At 51.8% G+C, this 27,693-nt stretch overlaps 1 protein-coding gene and 1 long non-coding RNA gene across 3 annotated transcripts; one reads left to right on the forward strand and one right to left on the reverse strand.

Annotated features, from left to right (window-relative positions):
* Positions 1-468: 468 nt before the first annotated feature.
* On the reverse strand, positions 469-4,623 carry LOC134470974 (uncharacterized). Its single transcript, XR_010040267.1, has 3 exons — positions 4,087-4,623; positions 2,562-2,713; positions 469-1,900 (listed from the first exon to the last, which is right to left on the reverse strand). It is a non-coding gene; the product is annotated as an uncharacterized LOC134470974 (long non-coding RNA).
* Positions 1,892-27,162, forward strand: Zdhhc5 (zinc finger DHHC-type palmitoyltransferase 5). Of its 2 annotated transcripts, none has more exons than XM_003464219.4 (12): positions 1,892-2,219; positions 5,141-6,225; positions 13,375-13,496; positions 20,615-20,772; positions 21,167-21,339; positions 21,444-21,546; positions 22,061-22,152; positions 23,287-23,419; positions 24,318-24,441; positions 24,924-25,036; positions 25,109-25,971; positions 26,082-27,162. In XM_003464219.4, the coding sequence occupies exons 2-12, from the start codon at positions 6,122-6,124 to the stop codon at positions 26,245-26,247; spliced, it is 2,151 nt and encodes a 716-aa protein (XP_003464267.1). In that variant the 5' UTR covers positions 1,892-2,219; positions 5,141-6,121; the 3' UTR covers positions 26,248-27,162. The 2 variants fall into 2 exon arrangements, with proteins under 2 accessions (XP_003464267.1, XP_013001922.1); XM_013146468.3 differs by having other exon boundaries at positions 5,141-5,928.
* Positions 27,163-27,693: the final 531 nt, after the last annotated feature.

Below are 27,693 nucleotides of genomic sequence, written 5' to 3' on the forward strand. Positions count from 1 at the left end.
ACTCTGTCTCCAAGAAACAAAACAGATGAAAACATTAGATAATTACAAGTATTCATAGACATATCAAAATAAAATTTTTAGCACCATGATCTGCTTATTTTTTGTTTTAGGCTAGATTTTACTCTAAACTACTACTTAGAAGTGACTAGCAGTTTAAACCTTATGTTCTGTCCAAAATCCGTTCCAAGATACACTTTGCCTGATCCGATGGAAAACTGGATAAGAAAACCGACTCTAAATGTTGAAATAGTAATTATGCCTCGGTGAAAAAGAGCTGGGACAGTTCCGGAGCCTACTGCTGCTGCCGGAGCCCAGGGGTGGACAGTGAAAGATGGGGGGCCATCGGTCTTTTTCCCTGAGCCCCTCTCACCAACAGACATCACGAAGCCTATAGGTTCTCAGCCGAAGTGGAAAAATAAAAATGCCTGAAGTGCAGGCATGAAGTGGAGGAAATGAAAAAGCTTCATATCTAACAAAAAACTGAAATTCGATTTTATTTTAGGGAAAGATTTAGAGGTCAAAGACACACGATGTAAACATTTCTACTTCCAGCACTACTTAAGTTTATCTTTTCTACTATCTAAAAGTTTTTAAAAATACTAACAAAAACTCAACTATGTTGCAATACACACTGGGTTGAAGTCCATAGCAAGAATGAATTAGAACTAAGTCAGACATGGTGATGCATTCCTGTAATTCCAGAATGGAGGCTGAAGCATGACGATCAACATCAGTTGCTGGCCAGTTTGAGCTACACATCAAGGCCCTTTCTCAAAAAACCAAAACCAAAACAAGAATGAATTAGAATTCATACTAAATGCGACGTCAGAGAAGAAAGTTGGCAGGACCCCAGGAAACAGGGCGGACGCCTCCGTCCTCTGGCTGCCTGATGCTAAGGTGTCAGGACCACAGTCACACCTTCGTCCCCAGGCCCGACCCGGGAAATCAGGCCGAGCGCGCTAGCAGGACGGAGGTAGAGCCCTTCCTTTCCCAGGTCTATTACATAACCGCCAGCGATGCTGTCGGACGGGAAGCGGCCCGAGCCGCGCGAGGAGGGCCCATGTGGCATCGCCGTGGGCTTAGTCGCCGTCCCGGGCTAATTAGGGCAAAGCGCCGCGCTGCGATCTTCGGGGACTCGGCCAGCAGCTCATCAGAGACCGGAGCTATTCTGGAGAGCCCGGCTGTGCGGCCGGGAAGGCGGCGCAGGGCTCTCAGACCGGTACGGCCCGCCGCCTGCCCTGTGTCCCTCCTGCCCGGCTCCCCACTCCTGCCCCTCTGGCCTCCCAGTCTGGTCGCCTTCCAAGTCCGAGCCGCAGCTCAAAGCGTTCTACATCCAGAGATCAGGATGAAACCCGGGATTTGCCAACCGGACTAATTCAGCAAGGTGTTTTAAATAAAGTTTCCGCCATCAAAAAAAAAAAAAAAAGTGGGGGTGGAGGGCGGCTTCCTTATCCTCCACGCGGTTGGCCAATGCTTGAAGGGGCGTGGCAGGAAGACGCAGCGGTCCGTCCGTAATTGGCTATGCTAGAAGCCAGTCTGGACCGTACCACTTTATTTGGGGGGGCTATCTGGCGAATCTAAGAGTGGCCCTTGTTTTGGAGTAGTTCGAGTACACATGAACACTTTTTTAAACTTTAAAGTTTCTGCTTGGATACTGAAAGAGTGCAAAGTAGGACGCAGGAAAAGGGAGGACTCGTTCCATTATTTCCCCATTCCCGATATTTTGCGCAGTTGGCCAGCCTTCTTCGCCCAGTCGTCCGCGGAACTCGGCGGCCCTGCGGGCGCGCTCCCGCCGCCCTGCGTGCTAAGATGCCGTGCTCCCCTGCAGCCAATCACAATGCGAGGTCGCCGCGGTCGCCGGCGTTCCCGCGCACGCACGAGAGCGGCGTGAAGGTGGGGGCTGTGGGTGAATGAGAGAGTGAACGGAGGCGGGCGCGGCGGCGCGAGCCTCATGAATGAGAGGAACGTGCTCCGCGAGAGACGCCGCGCGCGCCCGGGCTGGGGAGCCAATGGAAACGCCGGGAGGACTCGAGCCCTGGCACTGAGGGTTGCGGCCGCGCGCCTGCACGAAGGCGAGTGTCGCGCGCGGGAACGCTCAGGAGCGGGGCGGGCGTGGAGCGTGCGGGGGCCGCGCGCTGCCTCTTCTCTTAGCGGCCGGACGGCACTGCCGGGAAGCGGCGGTGACAACGAAGGCGGCGGTGACGGGCGCCGCGCCGCGGGTAAGTCCCGGGGACGCCGGCCCCTGCGGAACCGGAAGTGCGGGCCGGGGAGGTAGGAGGGGGAGAGTGACCTCTAGGGAAGGGGGACCGCGGCAGGGGGTCGGGGGCCCGGTCCTTCTTGCGGGCCCGAGGCGGACAGGCGGACGGCGGGTCGAGGCGTAGTCCGCGGCCGCCAGCCCGAGCGGCTCCCGCTGGGCCTGACCTAGACCCCGTGCTGGGCACTGGCCGCCGCCCTGTCGCCCCCGGCCCGCGCCCCGCGGCGTTGTCCCCTCCTGGCCCCCGCTACCCCAGATCCCTGAGTCCCGCCCGCGGGTTGTCCCTCTCCGCCGGACCGGTCCGTACCTGGCTCGGGCTCCATCCTATTATCCGGTCCCGGCGTCGGGCCCGGGGCTCTGCCCGAGTACTTTGCACTTTCACAGGCTGGGCTCCACGGTGGTGGCCGCGTTTCACATGTAGGAATCCTTTTTGGGGGCAGGGGCTGAAAGCGTTGGCCCCTTTGGCCGAGATGAGAAGTGAGGAAGTGACTTAGAAGTTATTAAAAGCAGTTCTAGGATCCTATATATGTTATGGCTGAGGCCATTTTTCTGCTTTGGATTTTCACTTCCTGGTTAATGCCGCCTTGTCCAGGGTATTCCTACATTTGCGTCCCCATCTTTGTGTCCTAGTACGCCTCTGAACTGTATCAAAATTGCTTTATTTTCCCACATTCTATAAAAGCAGTTTATATGACTTATTTTGCTGTATACACTTTGCTGCCTAGGTCTATAATGATAGTACTCGAATTAAGCTTATGTCTGACTGTGATACCTAGCTGTAGCTTGTTGCATGGCCTCTCGAATTATGTGTATGCAGAGTTACTGTATTGTAGTATTATGCTAATTGATTTCAGCAAGCCAGCAGTTGTGCTGTCAGTGATACTGCGCCTGTACATTCGATTATTTAAGGAAGTACTCATGTTAAACCTTGTTAGAAGCCTTCAATCAAGAAAGTTCAGAGATACTGAGAAACCTGTGGACAGGGAGATCTTTGGAGCTCTGCCTTTTTTTTTTTCCTGAGACAGACTTTCGCTTTGTAGTTCAGGCTAGTATGGAACTCAGTAAGTGGCCCACACTTGCCTCGAACTTGTGGCAGTCCTGAGTAAGCCTCCCAGTGTTGGGATTACAGGTGTGTGCACTCTTAAAATCTTAGAAGTTATTAAAAGCAGTTTCAGGATCTGCTGTCTGCAGCACAGCCTTGTGCTAAGACTTGTGTATTTATATCCAGTAGGTTCATAGATTTTCTGTATCCCTCAGCCATCACAGATTCTCAAAATGTTTATATCTCAGGAGCATACTCCCAAAACTGCTGAGCTTTTCCTGACCCTACATTACTATACCAATATTTAACCGTGTGTAGCTTTTCTTGTAGAAATAGAATTAAAATAATGTATGGTGTCTAAATGATACTCTAGCTCAGATAGGAAAACCTTTGTTTTAATAGTAGGTATACTACCCAAGACTTTGCTGTTTTTTGTTAACAAAGTTACTTAAGGCCTTAAATTCAGGAGGCTGGGCTTTGTTCGTTTGGGAAATTGAGGATTAAGTAATCCTGAAAGCAGGTACTAGAGAGGTCATGTGTGTTTTAGCACTGTAGTAATTTTTCCTGTCTCGGGGGACTTTATTGTACTCCAGGTGGTGGTTGGCCTTCTGAACCCTGCTGTTAAGGGTAGGGGAGTGGATCTGGAAGGTGGGCGCCTGGGCCTTCCGTGAATTCTAGAGTTCATTTATATTTTACTAGCCAAAGCCTCTGATACGTTTAATCCTGCCTTTGGTTTTAAGTAGTAAACTGCTAAGGGAAATGAAACTCTTGCTGTCTGATAAAGTCCTACCTGGAATAAAATGTCTGGTCTGCAGGTCCAGGTTTTTCTCTTCAGGCGTGTAGTAAGGTGGATGGGAAGGAGGCAGGCAGGGTTTGTCAGCACAGGGCTGGGGACCGGCCTAACTGCCGTTCAGGTGAGTCAGAGGTGGCCTCAGGCTCTTCAGTCTTCAGTTCTACCAGTAGGATAAGGGACTGTGTCACCAGATAATGGGGGTAGAGTGCTTTGAGATCCTTAGATGGAAAGCACCTTATAAAATCAAGTTGCTGGTATTATTTTGCTACAGTCATCAACAGGAGCAATTGTTACTTTTAATCATACTGAGTTAGGTGGGGCTTAATTTATTTCCTAGTAGGCCAGTGGAGGAATAAACAGCTGTTGAATTGGGTAGAAAAAGACCAGTTCCCATGGTGAATCCAGTTCCTCTTAGAGGGCCTTTTACCTTTAACCCAAGAGTGTGTCTCACCTAGCTCCTTTAGTAGGTGATTCTGGAAGGCCTGAAATTTGGCTTCTGTCTCTTCATGGATATAACTGAAAAGCATAAAGGGGTAAGAAACACATACAGAAAGAAAATGAGATTTGCTGCCCTAATTTTAATGTTACAGTTTTCGTTGTAGCAATAAATAGTTTTTTCATGAAGGAGAGATCTCTGTTCCAGGACTGCCCCTCAAGCCCTCACACTGTGTTCTTGCTTGGCTTTATGTTTTGCTTTTTGTATTCATGGTATTTGTCACAGGTAAGACAGGCCCCTTGGGAGAACCAGTCCTTTGATGACCTTAGGCCAGGTAAACCCTTGCTCTCCTCTATCCTTTCTCAGGTGGGCAGAAGGAAGAGGAAAATCATTTTGTTTCTGAAGGAACTTCTTTTTTTTTTTTTTTTTTTTTTTTAATCGGTACCGGGGATCGAACTCACAACCGCCTGCTTGCAAGGCAGGTGTTTATGCCGCTGAGCTAAATTCCCAGCCCTAGAAGGAACTTCTTAAGCGAGTAGCCTGTGGGGTTGGGCCTTGGTGTTGTTTAGAAATGCCCGGAAGACTTTTTTTGGTAAACACCTTGTTTTTCTCCAGGTAAGGCACCGTAACCCCGCACAGCTCTGCATCTGCGAAGAGGAAGATCAGAGACACCGAGAAACCTGGAGACTGGGACATCTTTGGAGCTCGACCTTTACCCACAGTGCCCTGTTACAATCTCATCAAGTGGGAGCTGTTCCTCATCTGTCTGCTCACTGGGCAGAGCATGGCTTCACGGATTTTAAGTTTCCCTTTAGTTTTGCGTGAACTCTGTGGGAAACAGAGCCCTTGAAAGGATCAGGAATAGCAGGAAGAGTCTGAAGACGGCTGGGCTCACTGTTTGTCCTCCCCCTTCAAAGAAAAGGATTTACAACTCAGCCCTGGAACAGCTGTTGTCTAGCATTGGCCATCAGGAGAGAAATAAATAAAATTAAGGCCCTGTTGCCAGACGGCAGCCCTGGTAAAGTCAAGGTGTGGGAGCAGCGGCCACAGGAAGCCTGCCCAGCCGAGACAAGGGCTGAAGTCAAACGAGTTCCTCCTGAACGCCTTGGGTGCCCTGGCTTCGCCTTGAGTTTCAAGGTGGGCGCAGCTGTAGGTGCCCTGGCTGAGGAGTTCCCACTGGGTCTGCTGTAGATTGTGTGCGGAGCTGACACCCTTTTCTCCTGAAGCCCAGCCTTGTCCATGCACTGGTCCTTGTGTACTTGACCTTCCATCTCGGCCACCTGTGCCTCGCTGCGTGAACACAGCCTGCATTCCCAGCCTGAGCTTCCGACCACCTGGATCTGACCTGCCCCTCAGCCTTACTCCTGGGAACCACGCAGCTCTGCAGCCGCCTTTGCCCTCCCGTGCGTGTGTGTACTTTCCCCGCTCCGGGACCTCGGACCGCAGTGTTCCCGGGAGGGGAGGGTGCTACTTTGGTGTCTCCGGGCTTTCTGGGTTGGCGCCCTCTCTGCCACCCCGTGCCCTGTTTCCTGTCTGTCCTGCCGCCGCGCGTGCCTGGGCTATGCGGCAGGGCAGCTCTCCCTTCACAGCTCCACCATGCCCTCAGAGTCTGGAAAGAGGTTCAAACCCAGCAAGTACGTCCCAGTCTCCGCAGCTGCCGTCTTCTTAGTGGGCGCCACCACTCTCTTCTTCGCCTTTACGTAAGTTTCCTAGGGACGAGAGACCCTGGGAGGTGGACAGGGCACTGTCCCAGGTTCTGGAGCCTCCGGAGTGAGTGACCTGGCACTTGGCATACAGAGAGGTGTGTGGAGAGCAGAAGCCTCACTTCCGGCCTCTGTACTCCCTGGTTCCTGAGGCTCTGCTTCCTGGCTCCCTGTTTGCAGTGTTGAGTCCCCACACCCTCATTAGGTGGGTGAAAGAGGTGGGAGGAAGCCACTGGAGAGACTTTGTGCTGGTTGAAGGAGCCAGTTCTTGGGGAGGAGGAGACGAAAATCTTCCCCTGTTGCAATGGGTTTTCCCCGGATGTCTGGAGCCTTGGCCAAGGTCATGAAGGAGTGCTGGATGGTCTCAGAGAGTGTATAAGGCGCATGCACCCACCAGCTGGCATGGCTCAGGGCTGCCAGGGGATCTTCTTTGTTTTCCTTTTTTTCTATACTGGTGATTGAACCCAGGGCCTTTATACTTAGCTTATGGCCTTTATACTTACTTATGGCCACAACCCCTCTTTAATTTGTGAATTTTGAGACAGGGTTTTGCTAAGTCATTGTAATTACCCACACTGGGCTTGGACCTGTGCTTCTCCTATCTCAGCCTCCCAGGCTGTGGGAATTTTAGGTGTGCCCCATATCTCTTCTCTGTAAGTGCTGAGGCCTCCTGGAGAGGTGAAGTCATCTGGGAAAGGCCCCGTGCCTGGTATGGGACGTGTACCCTGGGTTGGTTCCTGTGGAGGGGAGAGTAGTTCCCATTCCTTGTTTAGTTTGGGAAAGGCAGGAGGCCTGGGAGGAGGTCCTGCTTAGGTTCAAGGGCCTGCAATGGTTCCTAGCTGGGGCCTCCAGACTTGGCTCTGTCAGCTTGTTGCTGCTTACAATGTGGCAGTGGACCTGTGCAGGCCCTTCAAGCTTTAATCTGTTGAGTCACCGAGTTAGCACTCTAGCTGCAGCTTTCCGAGGGATCAGAACATGCTGGCTTTTCTGGAAAGTTCAGTGTGGTGTGGTTCCAGCTCCAACCTAATGATGAGGTGCTGTTGAGCTGCTCCAGGTTGCTGGGAAAAGGGAGAGACTGAAGTGACCAGGCAGTGACAGAGTTTGGACTCGGTGAGGCAAGACTCAGTGGTGTGGACAGCTCCGAGATAGTTGGTCCAGTGGGTAGAAGGAAGAGGGAGTTGCTGGTGTCCTCTCCGGGTTTTTCTTATTTTTTGTCTTTTTGAGACAGAATCTCATTATGCATTTAAGATTGGCCTTAAACTCACTTTGTAGCCCAAACTGATCTTAAACTCACAGTGATCCTCCTGCCTCAGCCTCCTAAGTGCTGGGATTATAGGCAAGCACCACTGCACTCAGTTTTTCTCTGGTTTTGAAATGGGAAAGCAAATCCTTCCCTGGTGCCTGGCATCAGCCTGTTCCTCCCAAAGTGCTGAAGTTGTGGGTGTTTTGGCCCGGGTCTGGGTCCTGCCCATTCTCACCAGGTGCCTCAGGGATTAGAGGCAGCCCTGCTCTTCTGTCTGGCTTCTGTTTGCTTCATTATCTTTTGCAGTGTGTTCAGCGTCCTGTTCTCCTCTGTGCATGGACTACCAGGAGAAAGGTGTGAGCTCCGTGTCAGGACTTGTTTCTGCTTTTACTGTCATGACCAGGAAGCATAGTCAGACTCTAGACCAACAGGCACTGTTAGGTGTCTTGGTGCCCTTGTGCAGTGTGGGGCTGGACCAGGTGGCTAACCTGGATCTGCCACACCTTGGCTGCTTCCACTGGGTGGCTCTGCTGGCCTCAAGAGGCAGAGGCTTGGGCAAAGCCTGGGGAGTTGGGCGTGAGTGGCGGCTGTCCTTCAGGGCGTGGAGTCCTTGTTCTTAGCTTGCCGATCTGAAACCATTGCAGGGCCTGGCTGGTTCTACCAGTTTGCCCACAGCACTGTACGGATGGAGGCATCTTCTCAACTGATAGTTGAAGCTGCTTAACCTACTTTTCTCATTCTCTGGTGCCAGCAAAATAGGGGCCCTCCTCCCTTCTGTGGTCTCCTAGCCCCAGGGAAAAAGATCTTGGAGATGTTTTTTTTACTATGCTGTGTTTGCAACACGTAATACGTAATTACATACATCTTGGTTTGGAGGAAGTTACTGACTCAGTTTACTTTATTTTGGGATAGAGTCTTGCTGTATAGTTCAGGTTGGCTTGGGACTTACTGTCAGTCCAGGCTGCCCTTGAACTGGCCACCATGCCTGGCACTGACTTGTTTAGAGCGGGTCCTCTGATCCACAGTCAGCGGAGCCTTGGGTTTTGGATGAAGTTCTCACTGGCATACTTTCCGGCTGCCTTTCCTCCCTGCCCACCCCACCGAGGCACAAATGCCCTACTTGTCCTCTCTCCCTCCATGCTATGGCTCCTCTTTCTGCTGGGTTGTCGTGGCTCTCGAAGCACATGTCTGGGCCAAGGCGCTGTTATTCTCCAGCACTGCTGCTCTGTGGGTTCTACCCCGCTTGAGGTCCAAGTCCTTATAGAGCCCCTTGGTGAAGACTGGAGACAGCCTTCGAAGGCAATGCTGTATCAGGTGAGAGGCCTGAGGTCTGCCCTCTGTCACCCTACTGTTCTCGCCCAAGGGTGGGCTGAGGTGGGACCTGGAGGTCAGGGAACAGGAGGAAGGGTGCCTTAGTGGTAGACATGACTGGCGAGAGAGGCAAGTGTCAGCTAAGTAGGAACAGCTACCCTCCATGCTCCTTTGTTACATGCGGAAGGCCCTGAGTGGAAGTTAGCACTGGGCTTGGTCACCAGAGAAGCTAGGCTTTTCTTCTGCTCAGTGAAGTTTGGACAGAGCAGTAGAAGCCTCCCCCAGAGCTACCTGTGCCCTGCTCTTCCCAGAGTTTGTCCAGGGCCAAAACCAAGCAGGAGCTAGGGGTGCTGCCCTTACTCACTTCCTTTCTCCTCTTTGGGGTGCTGGGATTCTGCCCAGAAGGGGAAAGGAGAGCAGGGGAGAGGAGGCTCAGCTTGGCCGCGGCTGTCCTCTTGCAGCATTCAGGTGACTGCTGGTGCTGGCAGTGGCAGTGCTGAGGGAGTGGGTTTGTGTGGGTGTCAGGGGTCTGTTCACCCTTGTGGCCTGGGGTGCTTCCTCTCCCAGTAGGAAGCCAGTGGGGGAACCGGCCGTTCAGTGTGTCTTTGGGGGTCCCTTGAAGTTTTAGGGCTCCTGGCAGCCCCCTCGAAGTCACTGAGCTGCTCCTGCGGCGTCTTCTCCTGCTACGGGTGACATCTTTCCCAACCATGTTTGTCCTCCAGCTGTGAGGGAAGGGTGTGCCTTGGGTGAACCCGGAGGCTAGAGATCAGGCTGGGCCAGAAGCCTGAGCGCCTTTCCAAGGACCTCATCCAGGTGCCCTAGCTTTCAGTTTCTGTCTTTGGCTCCTTCTGGCCCTCTTACCTACAGGGCTTGGCAATCAGAGTCTCCCTAATAGCAGAGGTTCTAGTGCCTAATCCTGGTGGGTGTGGCTCAGGACATAGGCTCCCCTCTTGGGCAGTGGCTGTAACTGCTGTTTTCTCTCTGCTTGGTGTTTATATCCAGGAGTAAGTGCCCAGGCCTTGCCTGGGGCACTCAGTTTCTGGAAAGCCTAGATTATAGAAGCACAGAGCAAGTTGTCTCTGGGGTAGGGGTATTGTTGCCTGGTTTTTGGTTCAGTTTTTTCAGATTGCATCTCACTATGTAGTGCAGGCTCACAATCATCCTGCCTCAGCCTTTCAAATCCTGGTGTAGGCCTGCACCTGCTTGGCTTTTTTCTGAGGCAAGGTCTTGTCCAGCTGGTTCTAATTTGTGACTGTTCTGCTCTGAGTACTGGGGTTATAGGTGAGCACCACAGTGCCTGGCCTCAAGGCAACGCTTCCCGCGTGAGGAGAGGGTGTTTTTTCACAGCAGTGGTGGCGAGCTGGTGGTCTGTGTGCATCATCAAGAACTCCACAAAATTCCCATCACTGTGACAGAGTCTTGATGGAGCCCTTCTAGATGAGGGTCACACAGGGCAGGAAGTGAGCCTCCTTTGCAGTCCTGGCCTCTGGTGCTGGCCTGTGTCTCAGCGCCCCTGAACCCCTGGCACCGAGGCCAGGGAGGTGGAGTTAGGGGGGCAGTAGCAACTGCAGGCACTGGTGATGATTGGTGATCCCTGTGTCTGCAGCCCTCAGCCAGCTGGCCTGAGACATGCAGAGTCTTTTCAGGCATCTTCCTTCGCTCTCCAGTTTGTCTTGTGTTTTGGAAGTAGCAAGCATGAGGATGTGTGTGGGTTATGCACGGCTGCAAGTGAAGCGTTATCTGAGGTGGGATTAACAGCCGTAGTGCCTCCTGTCTTGTTTTGCCTTTCTTTCTAGGAACCTTCTTGTTTTCACTTGGGAAGTGTTGAGGGGCTATTGGAGCCCCTCGAAGATTGCCTCTGGCCAAGGGGGCCCAGTGCTGAGTGGGTGGACAGAAAACCCTGTTCTGTCTGGACGGTTTGGCCTGGGAGCCTTTGGGTGACTCAGCCTGCCTTCCTGGCTGGCCAATCCCTGTGCCCTGTGCTTACCCGAGGCTGAGGACAGGTCCCAGCAGCTCCTCTCCTTGCCCAGGATCGCGCCCCCCCTGCCTCAAGGCAGCAGACTCACAGTCAACTCCATGCATCAGAGCGCAGGGGCAGCTAGTGGGGACTTCGGCCCAAAGAGGCTCTGCTGGCTCGGGCCCAGGGCAGTACGCGGTCCCTGCCAAGTGCTAGGGGTAGAAGATGCCACTAAAGAGCTTGAGTCACCCTGTCACTTGTAGATCCTGCCACAAGGGAGGCAGGCTTTATTTTGGCAGCAGCTATTGGAACTGGGTTCCAGGATCACACGCTTGAGCTGGGATGAGCTGGGCTAGAGAGCCCTTTGGGTTGGCTTCCTCATTAGGGCTGGCAGTGCACCCAAGCTCGGGGCGAGTTACTGTGTTTGGAGACAAAACTGCAGGACTAGTGGGACCGGAGATCTGTGCTGGGGTTCCAGTGGGCTGACACCTCGTTCTTGGCCGCTTCAGTTTTGCTCTGGGCCGGAAGGTTCCCCTGCTCGTTTCGGCTAGTCCTGGTGGTCAGTTCTAGGAATTTGAAGTCACAGGCAGCTCTGTGCTCCAAGGATTCAGTTTATTTTCCTTCCAGTTATCTTCCTAGGCTGTGGGTGGGAAGTGAGTCACCCTTTCTCCTCTTCCCCAGGTGGAAGCCCAAGGACCCTGAGCGTAAGGGCGGGGCTCTGACTTGGATGACTGGTTTCCAGTTTCTCTCTCTCCCTCCCTAGAGGGGTTTGGGAGGTCAGGGACTGGTGTGTCCATCCCAAACCTGCCTTGGGTCAGGGAGTTGCTCTGGGACCAAAGAAATCAGAGAGGTGGACTCCTTGGGATGCGAACTGGTGACACAAGGGTAGGACCATCTGGCACTGTGCTTTCTGTTAGATGAGGCCTGGCTCCAGCTTTACCGTTCTGTCTCCTGATACAACATGTATCAGGAAAATCAAAGCCTTAAGCCTCAAGATGGTTTTGAATGAATGTGGCCTGGGATTTGGTAACAGTGGCAATGAAGAGCAGCAGTGCTCTGTGACATTCTGTCTCTGCTCCCTGATTTTTGGTTCATTAGTGTTTCATTAGGGAGCTCAGGGCCTCCAAAGCTCCCTGACTCTGTGTGCCTGGTTCTGCTTTCGGCCCGAGGGGCAGATCACTGTCTAACTCGGACCAGGGTGCAATTGGGGCATGCCAAGCTTCTCCATCTTTCTTCCGGCTGGTCCAGACCCAGCGCCCAAGGCCAGATGCTGCCCTGAATCTGGAGATTAAGTTCTCAGCTGTAAGCAGATTAGGGCATTTGCCCCATCTTGGAGTGGGAAGTTCTTTGCAAGGCCGGAGAAGGGGCATTGGCTGCTCCTGAACCCCACTCCCATAGGCAGTTCTACCACTTGGGCTCCAAGAAAACTGCATGGGCAGCCGAGTGTCCTGGCCTAACTGGGTGAGGGTGTGCTTTTTCCTAATCAAAGTAGAGGTGGCTTGATTCGAATGCAGTGGACCTTGGAGATGTTCAGTGGGTCCCTTTGCTTGTGGGCCTCGTGGGGCTTCGAATCTGTTTTTGTCCCCTTCCTGTGCTCCAGTGTCATGGGAGTGGGAACTGGATAGTCACCCTTGCCTGCGTTCTTTAAATTTCCCAACTTGAGAGTAATCTTGCAGTTGAGTAAGACCTGGAGACACCTGACACAGTGGGGAAACCAGGGGCAGTTGAGGGCCCTGTGAAGCCATGGGCAGTGCAGGCAGGTCAGTGGGCCTGGGCCAGGGGCTAGGCACCCTAGGCTAGGCAGAGGAGTGCAGCTGGTGCACTCACCTCCCCAGTCCTGTTCTCACTCAGGGCCAGGAGGAGATAAGGACACACGGCCAAATGCAAAGCACAGGCCTGCAGTGGGGTTGGGGGGTTTGCAGGCCTCTGCCTGTCAGCCCTGGTCATCCTGAATCCTGGATAGGCCGTGGAGGGTGAGTGGAAGGTGAGAACAGGGGAGCAAAGTAAGCCACATGAGATTTACAAGAACAGTGAGGGCCACGTCTGTCTTTTTTTCAGTGCTAGTGTCTTACATTTCTCACTGTTGAGGCAAAATACCTGACGCCCAGAGCTAAAAGAGGTTTATTTAACTTAGTTTGGAGAGGTTTAGTCCAGAGTCGGCTGGCTCCAAGGTAGGATGTCGTGGCAGAGTGGCATCACATAGGTGAAACAGTCTGTGGTGGGAGGCAGGAGGCAGCAAGCAGCAAGCAGTGACCACAACAGCTCCCCTTCTGCCCCTTCTGTCCTATGCAGGCTACCTGTAGGGCAGACAATGCTCACACCTGGGCAGGGCAGCCCCAATCCCAGCATCACACCCTAGCCACCTCTGGAAAGCCCCACCTGTAGCTGCATGTGGCTCTGGGGAACATCTTGACACAGGCCGTAACAACCGGTGACTGAACCCAGAGTCTTTACTCCGAGTTACATCCCCAGCCCCTTTTATTTTAAGACAGGGTTCCTACCTAACTTGCATAGTTTGGGCTTGAACTTCTGATCCTCCTGTCTGCCTCAGCTTCCCAGCATGCTGGGGTTAAGGTGGGCAGCACTGGGCCTAGTATAAGGTTTCTACCCTTCACTGCCTGTATTCTCTGTGCAGGTGTCCAGGACTGAGCCTGTATGTGTCACCTGCAGTGCCCATCTACAATGCCATCATGTTTCTCTTTGTGCTGGCCAACTTCAGCATGGCTACCTTCATGGACCCAGGGATCTTCCCTCGAGGTAAGGCCTTGGACACTCCTTGTCACCCTGGGAAGACAATCGATTGTAGAGTCCTAGGGTTGTGGGGTGCTTCTGAAGCCTGAGGATAGAAAACAGGGTTGGGTCTGGAGGAGTATATGCCATCTCTTCTTACTGTATAACTCCTTTTGTGTCAGACCTGCATTTTTAGTTCTTCGTTTGATCAGAATGTGTAGAAGGCCTGGGGGCCAATGGGGTGGGGTTGTAGCAGCTCCAGTGATGTCTGGGGCCCTGATCACAGCAGGCACGGATGAGCAGAGCACAGGGAGAGGCCATGGCTCTGCTGGGGATGTCAGCTGCACTGCTGAGATTGGTCCATGCTTGAGGGCAGGCAGAGGCCCTGTTTGGTTTTTGAGACTGGGTCTCGTGGTATACTTCAGGCTGACTTTGAACTGTTCATAGTGTGGCCATGAAATGGTGAATTTAGTGAGGTGGTGAGGTCCAGGGCAGGGCGGGCCAGGAGTGGCGGGAGGAGACCGAGAGCTGTGCTTCAGAGGGCTCAGTGGGCTACGTTAGTGTTACATGGTCAGTTACACAGATGATGTTTCCTTCTGTGCCAACTTGCGCTATCCGAGTTCAGGGATCTCAAGATCGGATTTCCTTTCACAAACATAATTCTTGTAAGAATGGACAGGTACCTTCTGCTGGCTATGGTGTGATAAATAATACAGACCAGGGAGAGCTCAGCTCACGGCTGGGTTTGAGACGTGTCCCATGTGGACTTGCAGAATTGCTGCTTGCTTTGAGTTGCAGTGAGGCAGAATTGGCCCCTTTAGGGTTTGGGTAGGAGAGAAGGAAGGAGTTGTCTCATGGTAGTTTCAAGGTTCCTAACTTGTAACCTAGGTTGGGTGCTGATTCCCTTTTTAGCAGCTACAGTGAGAGTTATAGGACAGTTGAACAGATGGGGAAGATAGAATAGTCTTGGGCATATTTAAGATTTCTGTCTTTTTGTGGTATGGTACTTGGGGTTGTACCCAGGTCCTTTTCTTGGACTTACACCCTTTACCCCACCTTTCAGTTTTGAGATAGCCATACATGGCAGCACATCCCTGTAATTCCAACACTTAGGGCTTAGAACCACGATTTTGTGGCCAGCTGGGCTACATAATGAGTTCAAGGTCTGCCTAGACTGCATTGCAAATTCCTGTCTGAAAAAACCAAGAAAGAAAAAAGGAATTTGAGATAGCGTCTCAAATTCCAGGTTGGATTCCAGGTTGGAATCATCCTGCCTCGGCTTCCCAGAGCGCTGGGGTTATAGATATGCACCCCACATCTGTTTATTTAAAACTTTTTTTAGTACTGTGACTTGAACCAGGGCCTTACGCATGCTAGGCACTGTGCCACTGAACTATATTCCACTCCCTTTTGGTGTGTGTGGGTAGGTATGTGTGTCATGTTAGAGACCTCGGACATGCTGGACTGTACTTGCAGCCCCAGAGACAGACAGCCCACATCTGTGGTACTCAGGTGACATCTAGGTAGAATTCCTCAGTGGACAGTCAAGCAGTCGTAGTCAAAGAGCAGGTTTTAAAAACTTTCAGCCAGGCTGGGCGCAGTGCCCGCCTGGCAAGTGAGAGATCTTGAATTTGATTTCTGGCACCAAAAAGTAAATAAATAGCTTCAGCCATGTGGCATTTGAAGGGCCAAGGTGAGATGGTGTAGAGAAAGTGGAGGGGGTTGGGGTGCTGAGGTTGGCCTGGCCCTGTGCAGTGGAGGAGGAGGGGCGGGTATGACCCAGGCTGATTCCTGGATCAGCAGCTTCTGGATGGTGGTGTCAGGGTTACAGAGCCACTCCCTGGCTGAGGGAACAGAGGTACTGACTGGGTCGTGACAGGAGTGTGGTGACAGTGTTTGTGAGTGGAGAAGAAACACACCAGATTCCAAGCTGGCGATGTGGAAGGCAGTGAGTGGGAAATGGGCACTTGGGATTAGAGTCCTCCCTGCAGCATGGAGACAGAAAAGGGAAAGGAGCTCCGGGAGAAGCAAGGGCTTTTTCTGGGTGCCGGACCTCAGCAGGTTGGTAAGGTGAGGACAGAAGCAGCGAACAGCCAGAGGAGAGGTGGCAGGGGGAATCAGGCAACTGAAAGTGAACCTGTAGAGAAAGGGTGTGTACCGAAGGCCAGGACTGTCCTCAGGAGTCGAGACAAGGGGTGTAGGCATGGAAGGGGTGCGGTGGCTCCTCTTCTCACAGGGCAGGCTCAGCACTGCCCGTGGGACTCGTGTCCGAAGGCAGGAGCCTTCTGTCCCTGTAACAAGGACTTCCGTGTTCATCCATTGTGCGTGTAGTGACCTACCACACAGGAGGCACTGGGTGAGTGCTGCTGAGAGGTCACTGCATTCAGGAGGGCACGGATGGGATAGATGCCCTGTGTGAACAGCTGTGACTCCAGTTAGCGCACTCCTAGGGAAGGCAGTCACTGCCAGCAGAAGGGTCAGAATGTCAGCATAACTAATGTTCGAGTTTTCTCCTTCCAAAGAAAGGCCCTGGATTTAAAGATTTGTCTCTGAGCTGATGGACAGTTGTGGTCAGTGAGGGGGAGGTAGCAGCGGGTAGACTGCCCAAGTTAGGGTTAGGCCAGCCTGGGCTGTGCAGGGAGGCCACCTCCCCAAAGCCAGAGATGGAAACAAGTAGTGAAGTAGTGACGTAGTCCCTGACCCTATTAGGAAGTACTGAGAAGAGCTCACTGATCAGAAAGAGCCACCGTGACATTGTCCTATGTTTTCTTCCAATATTTTGTGGTGGTTTTTCTCTTGTTTTGGTTTTTTTTTTTTTTTTTTTTTTTTTGCTGTACTGGGGATGGAACCCAAGGTCTTTGCACCAAGCTACATTGCTATTTTAATTTAATTTAATTACAGTATTTTTAATTTTGATACTCAGGTATGATGCCAGTAATCCCAGGATTTAGGAGTATTTCTATTGATTATTAATTCTAATTTTATGAGTTTTATGTTGAATAGTGAGTACTTAGTAGGAAAAAAGTATTACAAAAATAAAGTATTAAGTTGAATAGTTCTTGAGTGTTTATGAAAAGCATCATAATTTTCAACATTGGCTGTTTTTTGTGCACTAGGTCTAAAAAAATAATACAAATTCTTATGTGAACTACAATGAAAATACCAATAGCATGCTACCAAAAAAAATCTTTATTTATCACACTAAGGCACTGCATACATGACAACAGCACATTCCATACATACACAGTTTACACTGACAGCCCATGTGTTTTGCTTCCCTGGCCTTTTTGTAGGACATACTTGACATCTCAGGGCTGTTTTGTCAGGAAGTTGTTATTATATAATACAGTGTGTAGCTTACAGGTACATAAACTGTCAATAAAATAAAGTATTAAGTTCTTAATTTGTATTGTGTGTTTAGAATAGACATTAACATTTTCTTTTTTTTTTTTTTTTTTTTAATTTTTTTTTGGTCTTTTTTCCTTTTTATTGGTACCGGGGATTGAACTCACGACCGCCTGCTTGCAAAGGCAGGTGCTTATGCCGCTGAGCTAAATCCCCAGCCCCGACATTAACATTTTCACATCAGATATGTACTGAATGCAAAATCTAAAAGATAACTTGAGAATTGAATTCCTCTATGAACTACAATGAAAATACCGATGGAACTCTGCCACAGAAGTAAGCTTTGGTTTAACTGCCACACCCAAGGCAGTCTTCACACGTAACCGCTGCATGTGCCCTACACAGGTATCGCCTTCACTGATAGTATGGTTTGTTTTTCTGTCTCTTTTTCCTCTCTTTGTGATGCTGTGCCTGCCTGGCCACCATGAGCTCACCGGTGTGCTCCACAATTTTTATACATAGTTCCCTGGGCAGAAGCCTTTCGTTTTTCCTCTGCTGTAAATGATCTCTTAGGAGCTCCAGTCCAAGTCCTCTAAGAAAATTTCTTCGTGACAGTTTGCATGGAGAAATTTTTTCTTTGCAAACTGTCAGACTTTGCATGACGCACATATTTAGGATCAAGTGAAACACAGCCCTAGGCCAGTGCTTTGTGTTTCCAGTGACATTGTAGTTGCTGCGTAACTCATCAACATTACCCCACTTCCGTCCTGTTATAGGAAGTCTCCCTCTCAGCCTTCCATTTGTCATCAAGGTTTCCCTATCACTGTTTCTGTCATGGTGAGATGTTGATATCAGCAGTACAAGTTTGCATTCCTCTGCCATATACAAGACCAGTGTTTCATCTTTATGGAATCCAAGGATTGTACCGTACAGTTGTTTTGAAATTGGAACATTTCATTTGGAATTTCTGCTTTGTTTTTGAGTACAGTTCTTACCTGGTCACCTTGTTCCCTGTTATTGAATGTGACATGGATTGGAAATGTAACCATTTGTTGAATCTGACATTCCAATTAGCTTGAGAGGTGGGAGCAATAAGTCTGTTCACAAATTCATTGCGTTTGTTACTGTATGAAGAAGGTGGTGGCTGAGGTCCAGGGTAGATGTCTAGATTGAGAGAGAGTACGTCTTCATATCATCAGGGGAATAAATTTTTATGCTATATTTTGACCCATTGCTTTTCTATAGTCTTTTCCATTCCTCCAATCACAGTAAGAAATCTGTGCTAAATATAGCAGACATATAAATACTTCAAGTTCAGCTAGTGAGCTGTCATAATAAATATGTTTTCGAATGTGGCTATTGGTGCATTCAGAACATTTTACTTGCATTTCAGCCTCTGTGTATTTCATAGCATCTTGTAGCATTTGATTTGTTACAGTTTCCAACATTGAATGGCAGTGCTGGCATTCTGTCCAATATATTTCACCCATCAAGACCTTTACTGCCTTTTTTTTGGTGGGGGGGGTTACCTGGGATCAAATGACCTCACACTTGCTAGGCAGGTGCCTAAGCCATTGAACGACCTCTCCAGCCCTGTACTACTTGTTCCTACCTAGTTCTAATACTAGATCATTACATTTGGTTGCATGGCCATTTCTCAACATTTTACTAATTATGTACTCACATTGCTATTTTCTTTGTCACCTGAGTCAAGGATGTCTGTATTCCCTGTGTCTGCATCAGTTGATTCTTACTCTTTTTTGAGGTTGAGGGTAGGGACAGTGTTTCACTATCAACTTTATACCTGCCTCATTCTCCTAAGTGCAGGAATTATAGGTGTGCACCACCATGCCTGACCTATCAGCCGATTCTCGCTCCATTTCAGTGTCACAGGAACTTTGGCTCACATGCCAGAGTTATCATTATCATCATCATCATCATCATCATCATCATCATCATCATCATCATCATCATCATCATCTACCCACGCCACTCTTCTGTTATGGAAACACATGTTTTACCATAATGGATCATCTTCGTCTTCCATGCATGAGTAATCTGATGATTCACTTTTGACTTCCTCCAAAACTTTCAAACCTGATTTTTTTGTGCCATTTTATTGAAATAGCCTGCTTATATCAAAAAAAATTCAAAAGCAAAATGTCTTTTTTTTTTTTTTTTTTTTAAACAAATCCTGAATTGGCAGGGGTCTGTTGGACCCTGGGGGATGCTTGGTTAAACATACACAAAACTGGCTGACCAGAATGTAAAAGAGGATCCAAATACTGTTTTGCCACTTTTGCACACAAGCATACTGCTTGCCATTTGTCATACTGGAATACACATAGATTGCTTCCTGTATCCTTCAGGGAAAGGTACTGAGATTCACAGCCAGCTACTGTAATACTAAAGTACAGATCTACACTAGAAAAGTAAGGGAAGGGTCCAGTGGGCCTAGTCTTATGGCCCTGTATAGCTGTCTTAGTTACTTTTCTCATTGCTGAGACGAAACACCCAACACCTGTTGGGCATGGTAGCACACACCTGTAATCTCAGCATCCAGGAGGCTGAAACAGGGATTGCTACCAGTTTGGGGCCAGCATAGGCTACATGGTGAGTTTAAGACCAGCCTTCACTGTAATGAGACCCTGGCTCAGAAACACTAAACATAACAGAAAGTGGCCTGACACTCAAAGTTAAAGGAGGAAAGGTTTATATTTAGCTCTTAGTTTGTAGAGTTTTCAGTGCATAATTGGCTGGTTCCAAGGCAGGATAGCATGGCAGAGGGCATCCCACAGGAGAAAGAGCTCATGCAGGACGAGCAGAAGAAGGCAGAGTATTGAAGAAGTAGCAGGGCTGGAGGTTTAGCTCAGCGGCATAAACGCCTGCCTTGCAAGCAGGCAGTCATGAGTTTGATCTCCGGTACCGATAAAAAGGAAAAAGACAAAAAAAAAAAAAGAAGTATCAAAGCAATAAGCAATGAGCAGTGGCAGCAGCACTATTTCTGTCTTTTATGTTCTATCCAAGCTGTCTGCCCTTAGGCCCAGAGAGGCAGTCTGAATCCCAGTGTCGCTCCGTGAATCAGTCTCAGAGTCACACACCCGTGACGGAGCCATCTCCTGAAGTCCCCACCTGTGCCACGTGAGGGCTTGGGGGCCATCAAGGTACAAGCCAGAAACAGTGGCCAGATGTGGTGGTACACATGTGTCTTCACGGCATCTGGGAGGTGGAAGCTGGGAGATGATTGAGTTTGAGGCTGGCCTAGGTGACACCCTGTCTCAGTAAAACAAAACTGGAGAAAGATGGTGTGTATGTGTGCAACTCCTGGGGCTGTGGGAAGAAAGTACCCCTGCAGTGCTGCATGATCCTGCAGGCTCGCCCTGTTTGGACGAGCTGTTTGGACATGCCAGTGACCGCCGTTTTCGGAGTGCATCCGTGCATCCGTGCATGTGGGGTAGAGGTGGCAGTGCCCATGTGGCAGAGTGTCCTTCCTTGGGATCGTTTTCCCTTCAATATCGGTTCCCAGTGTAAATAAATCCTGCCTGGGTGCACAGCTGCGCCCAGGTGGGTACAGTCCAGTCCCTTAGCTTTTCCGGAAGTCCTCCAAGGCACACCCAGATAGCGCCTCTTTTTCCTGCAGGCCACGGGTCTGCTCAGAGCATCCATCTCCTTTCATGCATTAGGTTGTCATTACCTGTCTCCGGCCCCTGATGTTGCTGCGTTCCTCATGTGTGGTTCAGTCCCTCCTAAGCTTCCTCGTGTTTGGCTGAGCTGTGTTAACAGACCTTTCCTTCCCCTAGCGGAGGAGGATGAGGACAAAGAGGATGACTTCCGAGCTCCCCTGTACAAAACAGTGGAGATCAAGGGCATCCAGGTGCGCATGAAGTGGTGCGCCACCTGTCGTTTCTACCGGCCGCCGCGCTGCTCCCACTGCAGCGTCTGTGACAACTGTGTGGAGGTGAGTGCAGGCCCAGAAGTGCCCATTGTGGTGGTGGGGGACTCCTGAGAATCCGATGTGTGGCAGAGGGCATGCACTGGCCATAGTCAGTCCTGCCTCTCTTCCTGGCTCCCTCTGCATCCCCTTTTCTGTTTACTCATATCTTACCTGGCCGTGAGCAGCTGTCTGCTAGCATTCCTTCCAAAGCCCGTCTCCTGAATTTTGACTGATGTACAGAGCCTATAACATGACGATCCTGGAGATGCAAGAACTGGCCTCAGCCTCCACCTTGGCACGCCCTCCCACAGGACCACAGGGGTGGGGGGCGCTGCTCTGGCCTGCATTGGTGTGGCGACCTTGGGGCTCAGTCCATACCAGCTCCTGAGTGCCCCTCAGGCTGAATCTCTCTGCCTAGGAGTTCGACCACCACTGCCCCTGGGTGAATAACTGCATCGGACGCCGGAACTACCGCTACTTCTTCCTCTTCCTCCTCTCCCTGACGGCCCACATCATGGGCGTGTTTGGCTTTGGCCTCCTGTATGTCCTCTACCACTTGGAAGAGCTCTCAGGCGTCCGCACGGCTGTCACGTATCCTTCGGGCCTTGGTGTGTGGGTCGGGCAGAAGAGCCTAGGAATTGGGACTGGGAAGGCGGCTCAGGACTGGGCCGTTCTCCTTGACTGCTTGGCATCAGTATGGCAGTAATGTGTGTGGCAGGCTTGTTCTTCATCCCCGTCGCGGGCCTCACGGGATTTCACGTGGTGCTGGTGGCCAGGGGACGCACAACCAATGAGCAGGTGCGGAGCCGCGGCAGGGTGGTGGGCAGTGCCAGCTGGGGATGCTGCCATGGTGGCCGTTTCCTGCTGAGGCGGAGGAGTGTAGGCAGCAGTCTTCGTAGCTTGCCCAAGATGCAGTCAGGCGCTTCGGAGAGGTCGTGTGTGTGTGTGTGTGTGCGTGTGCGTGTGTGTGTGTTCGTGTTCGTTCCTTGGGTGGTTCCCCGGGCGATGACTGCAGGTTTGTCAGGTGGACAGATGCTGTGCCTTGGTATAAGGGGCTTGGACAGCTGCAGGTGACTTGACACCTGGGTATATGGGAAACCAGTGTTGGGGTCACACACTGTCCCTGCAGACTCTGGAGTCCCTCTCACAGCCCTCCTGAGTGGAAGCTTGGGATGGTTGCTTGGGTTTTTGCTTCCCTTTGCATCCCTGGATAGCTGCAGAATAACCTGCGACGGAGACGCTTTGGCCTCCACCCTGGACTGTCCCACCATGGACTCCACCCACGACTGGTCTATCCTTTTGTCTTTTCTAGGTTACGGGTAAATTCCGGGGCGGTGTGAACCCCTTTACCAATGGCTGCTGTAACAATGTCAGCCGTGTGCTCTGCAGCTCGCCAGCGCCTCGGTATGTTGCCGTCGCCACCACCACTGCCTCTGGCTGGGTGCTGCCCTGGCCCACACTTTCCCTTCTCTGGGTTCTGGGGTCGGGTCTTGGTGTTGGTCTCAGAAAGGTCAGAACCTGATGGGGGGGCAGAGGTATCCACACTTCCAGACCTTGTGGGTCCTGCTGGCTGAGCTTATGTGAGTGGACAGTACATGAGACCCTGAAGGCCTGGAGCTAGTGCCTGCTGCCCGGCCCAGCATGCTGCAGTTTGTGATGGAACCGAGAACCTCTGCTGCCGCCCCTCCCACTGGCAGGCCCACTGGCCCCAGCCCCTGGCAGGACAGGTGTTTTGGTTTGCAGGTTAAACCCAGGGCTTTGCTCCTGGCTGGGATTATGTCATGTGTTTGGCAATAAGTAGGGTCTTTTTCTGTTTGTTTTTGTTGTGGTAGTTGCTATATGTTAGTGTTCAAATAAAACTCCTTAAAAATATTTACAAGCCTGCTTTTAAGTCTTTAGGTGAGCACGCTTATTTATATGGCTTTAAAAGTTATAACACAAGCGCTTGCCTTGCAAGCAGGCAGTCGTGAGTTCGATCCCTGTTACCGATAAAAAGGAAAAAGACAAAAAAAAAAAGTTATAACACAACATCTTTGCATTCAGGTTTGGGGTAAAGCTTCAAAACAAAGTCTGACATATACATGGCTTTTGTTGTGGTTTATTTTAAATACCTGCTTTTTTTTTGAGACAAGTCTCTTGCTAAATTGCCCAGGCTGGCCTCGAACCCATGGCAGTCCTCCTGTCTTGGCCTCCCAAATGCTGAGATTATAGGCATATGCTGCCATGCTCAGCTCTGAATACATTAGTTTTTAAATGATCATTATTTTTTAATCTGGTGATAAAATGCCTTATTGGTGCAACTTTTCATCAGAAGTGGACCACAGATGTAACTGAATTTTCCCATTTGGAAACAGCCCTTCAGCCGTTATTCAGCGAAAGTCCCCAGCCTGACTGAACTGAGAAAAGTGGTGACCTGACAGGTGGCCTGCAGCATGCTCCTGCATCACCTGACTGCTCTCCCACCCAAGCAGCAGGCAGGGGGTTCTAGGGGGAAGGCAGGGGCATAGGAAGGACGCCTTTTTTCTCTCTACAACTCAGGTATTTGGGGAGACCAAAGAAGGAGAAGACGATTGTCATCAGACCTCCTTTCCTTCGGCCAGAAGTGTCGGATGGGCAGATCACGGTGAAGATCATGGATAATGGCATCCAAGGGGAGCTGAGGAGGACGAAGGTGAGGGCGCGGAAGGGTGAAGGCCATGAATGCTGAGTGTGGGCTCTGCCGAGGCACAGGTCTGCGGGAAATCTTCCCTAGGTCTGCAGCTTCCTCATGGGGCCACTGTGAGCTCACAGTCCTTGCAGTCCCTGTCTTTTCACTAGACTCTGAGTTCAGGCAGTAGAAGTCCTGTACAGTTGTTTGGATGTCTTCATGGGAAGACTTTCCAGCTTGCAGGTGATAGGAGCGGGACGTGTGTGTGTGTGTGTGTGTGTGTGTGTGTGTGTGTGTGTGTGTGTGTGTGTAGTGTGTGTGTAGTGTGATTGAAATGGACAAGTAGGTGACAGTGGGGTGGGAAGCTCCGTGCGCTTTGTCCACAGTCCTGGGTGAGAATGCCCGGTAACACACACACATCTAATACTGCATTGCTTCTTTGGTGGGAGAAATGCCTCACAGACAATAGAAATGGGAGGGGGAACTGGAAGGCGAGAGGGAGGGAGAAAGGAAGGAAGGGAAAGAATAGAAAGAAGAAAATGGAAACAAAGCTTTTGTGCAAATGAGAAGAGGGGTTGAAGGGAGGAAAGGGAAATGGGGAAAAAAGTAAGAGGTATCCAGCCACAGCTTCCCTAGCATGTATATCTGAAATGTACCAATAAAATTAATTAAAAAAAGCTGGGTGTGGTGGTGCATACCCGTAATCCTAGCACTCAGGGAGGCTGAGGCAGGAGGATCACTGTTCGAGACCAGCCTGAACTACTGAACTACATAGCAAGACCGTGTCTCAAAAACAAGAAAAAAACAAAATTAAAAAAAACAGAAACAATGAAAGGACTGATACCGAGCTCCACGGAGTCCATGTGGGCCCTGCAACCCTAAATGTCTTTGCCTCCCTCCCTCCTCCCTCCCCTCCATGTAGTCCAAGGGCAGCCTGGAGATCACAGAAAGCCAGTCAGCAGATGCAGAGCCGCCGCCGCCACCCAAACCAGACCTGAGCCGCTACACAGGGCTGCGCACGCACCTCAGCCTGGCCCCGCATGAGGGTGAGGGCTGGGGCTGGGGCTGGTGGGAGGGTGCCCCAGGGCATCACTTGAGCAGGTTGCTTTGGTGGGGGGCTGGCGGAGGACAGATGCCATTCACCCCTGTCGGCTTCTGGGCAGTCCAGGGGCCTTCCAGAACTGCTGGTGTGGTGCCTCCCCACCGCAGTGCACTATGTGCCCCCAATGTTCCTTCTCTTGTTTTGGGGTCCTGGGGCTTGGCCATAGGGGCTTCACACTGAGCTACATCCCTGGCCTTTTTTAATGTTTGAGACGAAATCTCATTAAGTCACTAAGTTTCAACCCAGACTCGACTGGAAGGCAGGTTCTTTCTGTCTCAACCTCCCAGAGTGCTGGGATTCCAGGAGTGCACCACCACGCCTGGCACCTTTGCTGGGTGGACCTGTTCCTGCTCGGCCCCTACCCTGTCCCTTCAGGCTGTGGTCAGAAGAGCAGCTTGGGACCGGCCCCTGGCTCTCTCCCTGCAGACAGCAGCCTGTTGGGTAAGGACAGCCCACCGACGCCCACCATGTACAAGTACCGGCCGGGTTACAGCAGCAGCAGCGCATCGGCTGCCATGCCGCACTCCTCCAGCGCCAAGGTAGGGTAGCAGTGAGCACCAAAGGGGGGCTGGAGGAAGATGGGCACCGCTGAGTAGTGTCCTTCTCCTCAGCTGAGCCGTGGGGACAGCCTGAGGGAGCCCACCTCCATCGCGGAGAGCAGCCGCCATCCCAGCTACCGCTCGGAGCCCAGCCTGGAGCCTGAGAGCTTCCGGTCCCCGACCTTTGGCAAGAGCTTTCACTTCGACCCTCTCTCCAGTGGTTCCCGTTCCTCCAGCCTCAAGTCAGCCCAGGGCACAGGCTTTGAGCTGGGTCAGCTGCAGTCCATCCGCTCTGAGGGCACCACCTCCACGTCCTACAAGAGCCTGGCCAACCAGACACGTAACGGCAGCCTGTCCTACGACAGCCTCCTCACGCCGTCGGACAGCCCCGATTTTGAGTCAGTACAGGCTGGGCCAGAGCCCGAGCCACCGCTGGGTTACACCTCACCCTTCCTGTCTGCGCGCCTGGCCCAGCAGCGTGAGGCTGAGCGGCACCCGCGCCTGGCGCCCACTGGCCCACCCCGTGAGCCATCCCCCGTCCGATACGACAATCTGTCGCGCCACATTGTGGCCTCGCTGCAGGAACGGGAGAAGCTGCTGCGCCAGTCACCACCACTGCCGGGCCCAGGCCGTGAGGAGGCCGCTGGTGTGGGGGATTCTGGTGCACAGCCAACGCCGGGCTCCGGGCATGTGCCACGTACCGGTGTCACCCCTGATGAGGCCAAGCACTCACCGCTGGCCAAGACTCCATTGGGCCGCCCCACTGCGCCCCGCTTCGGGAAGCCCGAGGGGCACCGGGGCCGTGGCTTAGGGTCTCCTGATCCGGGTCCAGCCGCCCCATTCCTGGGCAGGTCCACTACTTACAGCAGCCAAAAAGCTCCAGCCGGCGTCTCGGAGGCGGAGGAGGTGGCTCTGCAGCCCCTACTGACCCCCAAGTAAGTAGGCTGGCCTGTTGGGGAATGGGGAGCCCCAGATAGTTGAGGGGGTGGCCCTGGGCAGAGGTGGGGTCATGCCCTTCTAACACCCACATGCCCTCCTCTTCCAGAGACGAAGTGCAGCTAAAGAGCGCCTACAGCAAATCCAATGGGCAGCCGAAGAGCATGGGCCCGGCCTCACCCGGCCCAGGGCAGGCACCACTCAGCAGCCCCACTCGGGGCGGTGTGAAGAAGGTGTCTGGGGTGGGCGGCACCACCTACGAGATCTCTGTGTGAGCCGCGCCACACCTGCTCGCCTGCCTACACCAAAGGGCCCTGCCGCCTCTCTGCGGGCGCCCTCGCCCATGTGCAGTGAAACCTCGGAGGGCGGACGGGCGGATGGACACATGGAGGGCCGCCCCCACCAGCCTCAGTGGACTTGTGCAATGCTCGCTCTGGAGGGAACCAGATCATTTTTAAACCAGAAATTTTTTTTATTATTGTTACGGATTCTATTTTTTTCCTCTTCTGCGTTACCAGGTGTGTGTGTACATATATATATATATTATATATATTATAAATATCAAAGAAATTATATATCTATCCTGGGCTGGGAAGATGGGGAGGGCTCTGTACGTCGGGGTGGCACTCTGCCCTCTCCTCAGCCGGCAGGAAGACAGTTGCCTTCTTTCTTGCCGAGGCTCCCTGCCCCCGTCACCACCTAGGAACCAACATCCTCAGTGGGTGCCGTGACAGGCAGGAGCAGGGCCTGGGCCTGGCAAGCGTAGGTGAGGTGGGACGAGGGGCTTCTGGGCCCCCCTGGGAAGGGCCACAGCTCTGGACACACGGCTGGCAGGGTGCGGGGTCCGGTCTGCCCCTTCTGGGGAGAGCAGGGGCTCATGAGCCCCTCCAAAAGCTCTCCAGCTTACATGGTTAATGTAATTTTAAATCAAAGGACAGGAGTAAAGAATCCAAAAAGCAATATTTTTAATCACATGCCAAAAACTGGGGATGAGAGAAGGAGTGGCAGGCCCAGGCCCTTCCGTCTTCCCCGGGGGGTTTGCCCCTCGGTCCAGCCCAGATGTGCTGGGTAGAGAGGATGCTGGGTTCTGACTCTACGAGGGAAGGCCCAGCCTCCGCACAGAGGCCCATTTATTTTTTATTCTGATTAGCCATTTTAAACCAATGAGGAATAAAGAAATCCTGCTCTCACCAGCGCCCGCTGTGTTGTCTGTCTCGAACCGGCGGGCTGTGCTCGGAGGGCGCAGGTAGACAGGAGGTGACTTTTAGCAGCAGGCCCTGCTTTAATGGGGTGAATAGTTTTGTTTTTGAGACAGGATCTTGCTATGTAGTTCAGGCTGGCCTTGAACTCACTATGTGGCCCAGGATGGCCTAAAACTCAGCAGTCTCCTTGCTTGAGCCTCCAGGAGTATGAGGGGTATAGGGGTTTGCCACCCTCACAGTTTAAAATAATTACGATTTCTGGGAGAAAAAAAGCCAGGCACAGCAGTGCAAGCCTGTAATGCCAGCTACTCAGGAGGCTGAGGAGGGGGACCACACATTTAAATGCAATCTAACAAGACCTTGTCTCAAAACACAAGTTCAGTGGCAGGGCACTTGCCCAGTGTGCAAGCCCTGGGTTCAAGCCCCACGATGAAAAAACAGAAAAGCTCAAGTCTGGCCTAGGAATCTGACTCCTGCTGAGCTTGGGGGTGGGAGGGTGGGGCTTGCCTCAGGTCTTAG

This window comes from Cavia porcellus, unplaced genomic scaffold (genome assembly GCF_034190915.1).
Source record: "Cavia porcellus strain 051 isolate PalLab524CR breed Dunkin Hartley unplaced genomic scaffold, mCavPor4.1 scaffold_17, whole genome shotgun sequence".
Classification (NCBI taxonomy): Eukaryota; Metazoa; Chordata; class Mammalia; order Rodentia; family Caviidae; genus Cavia; species Cavia porcellus.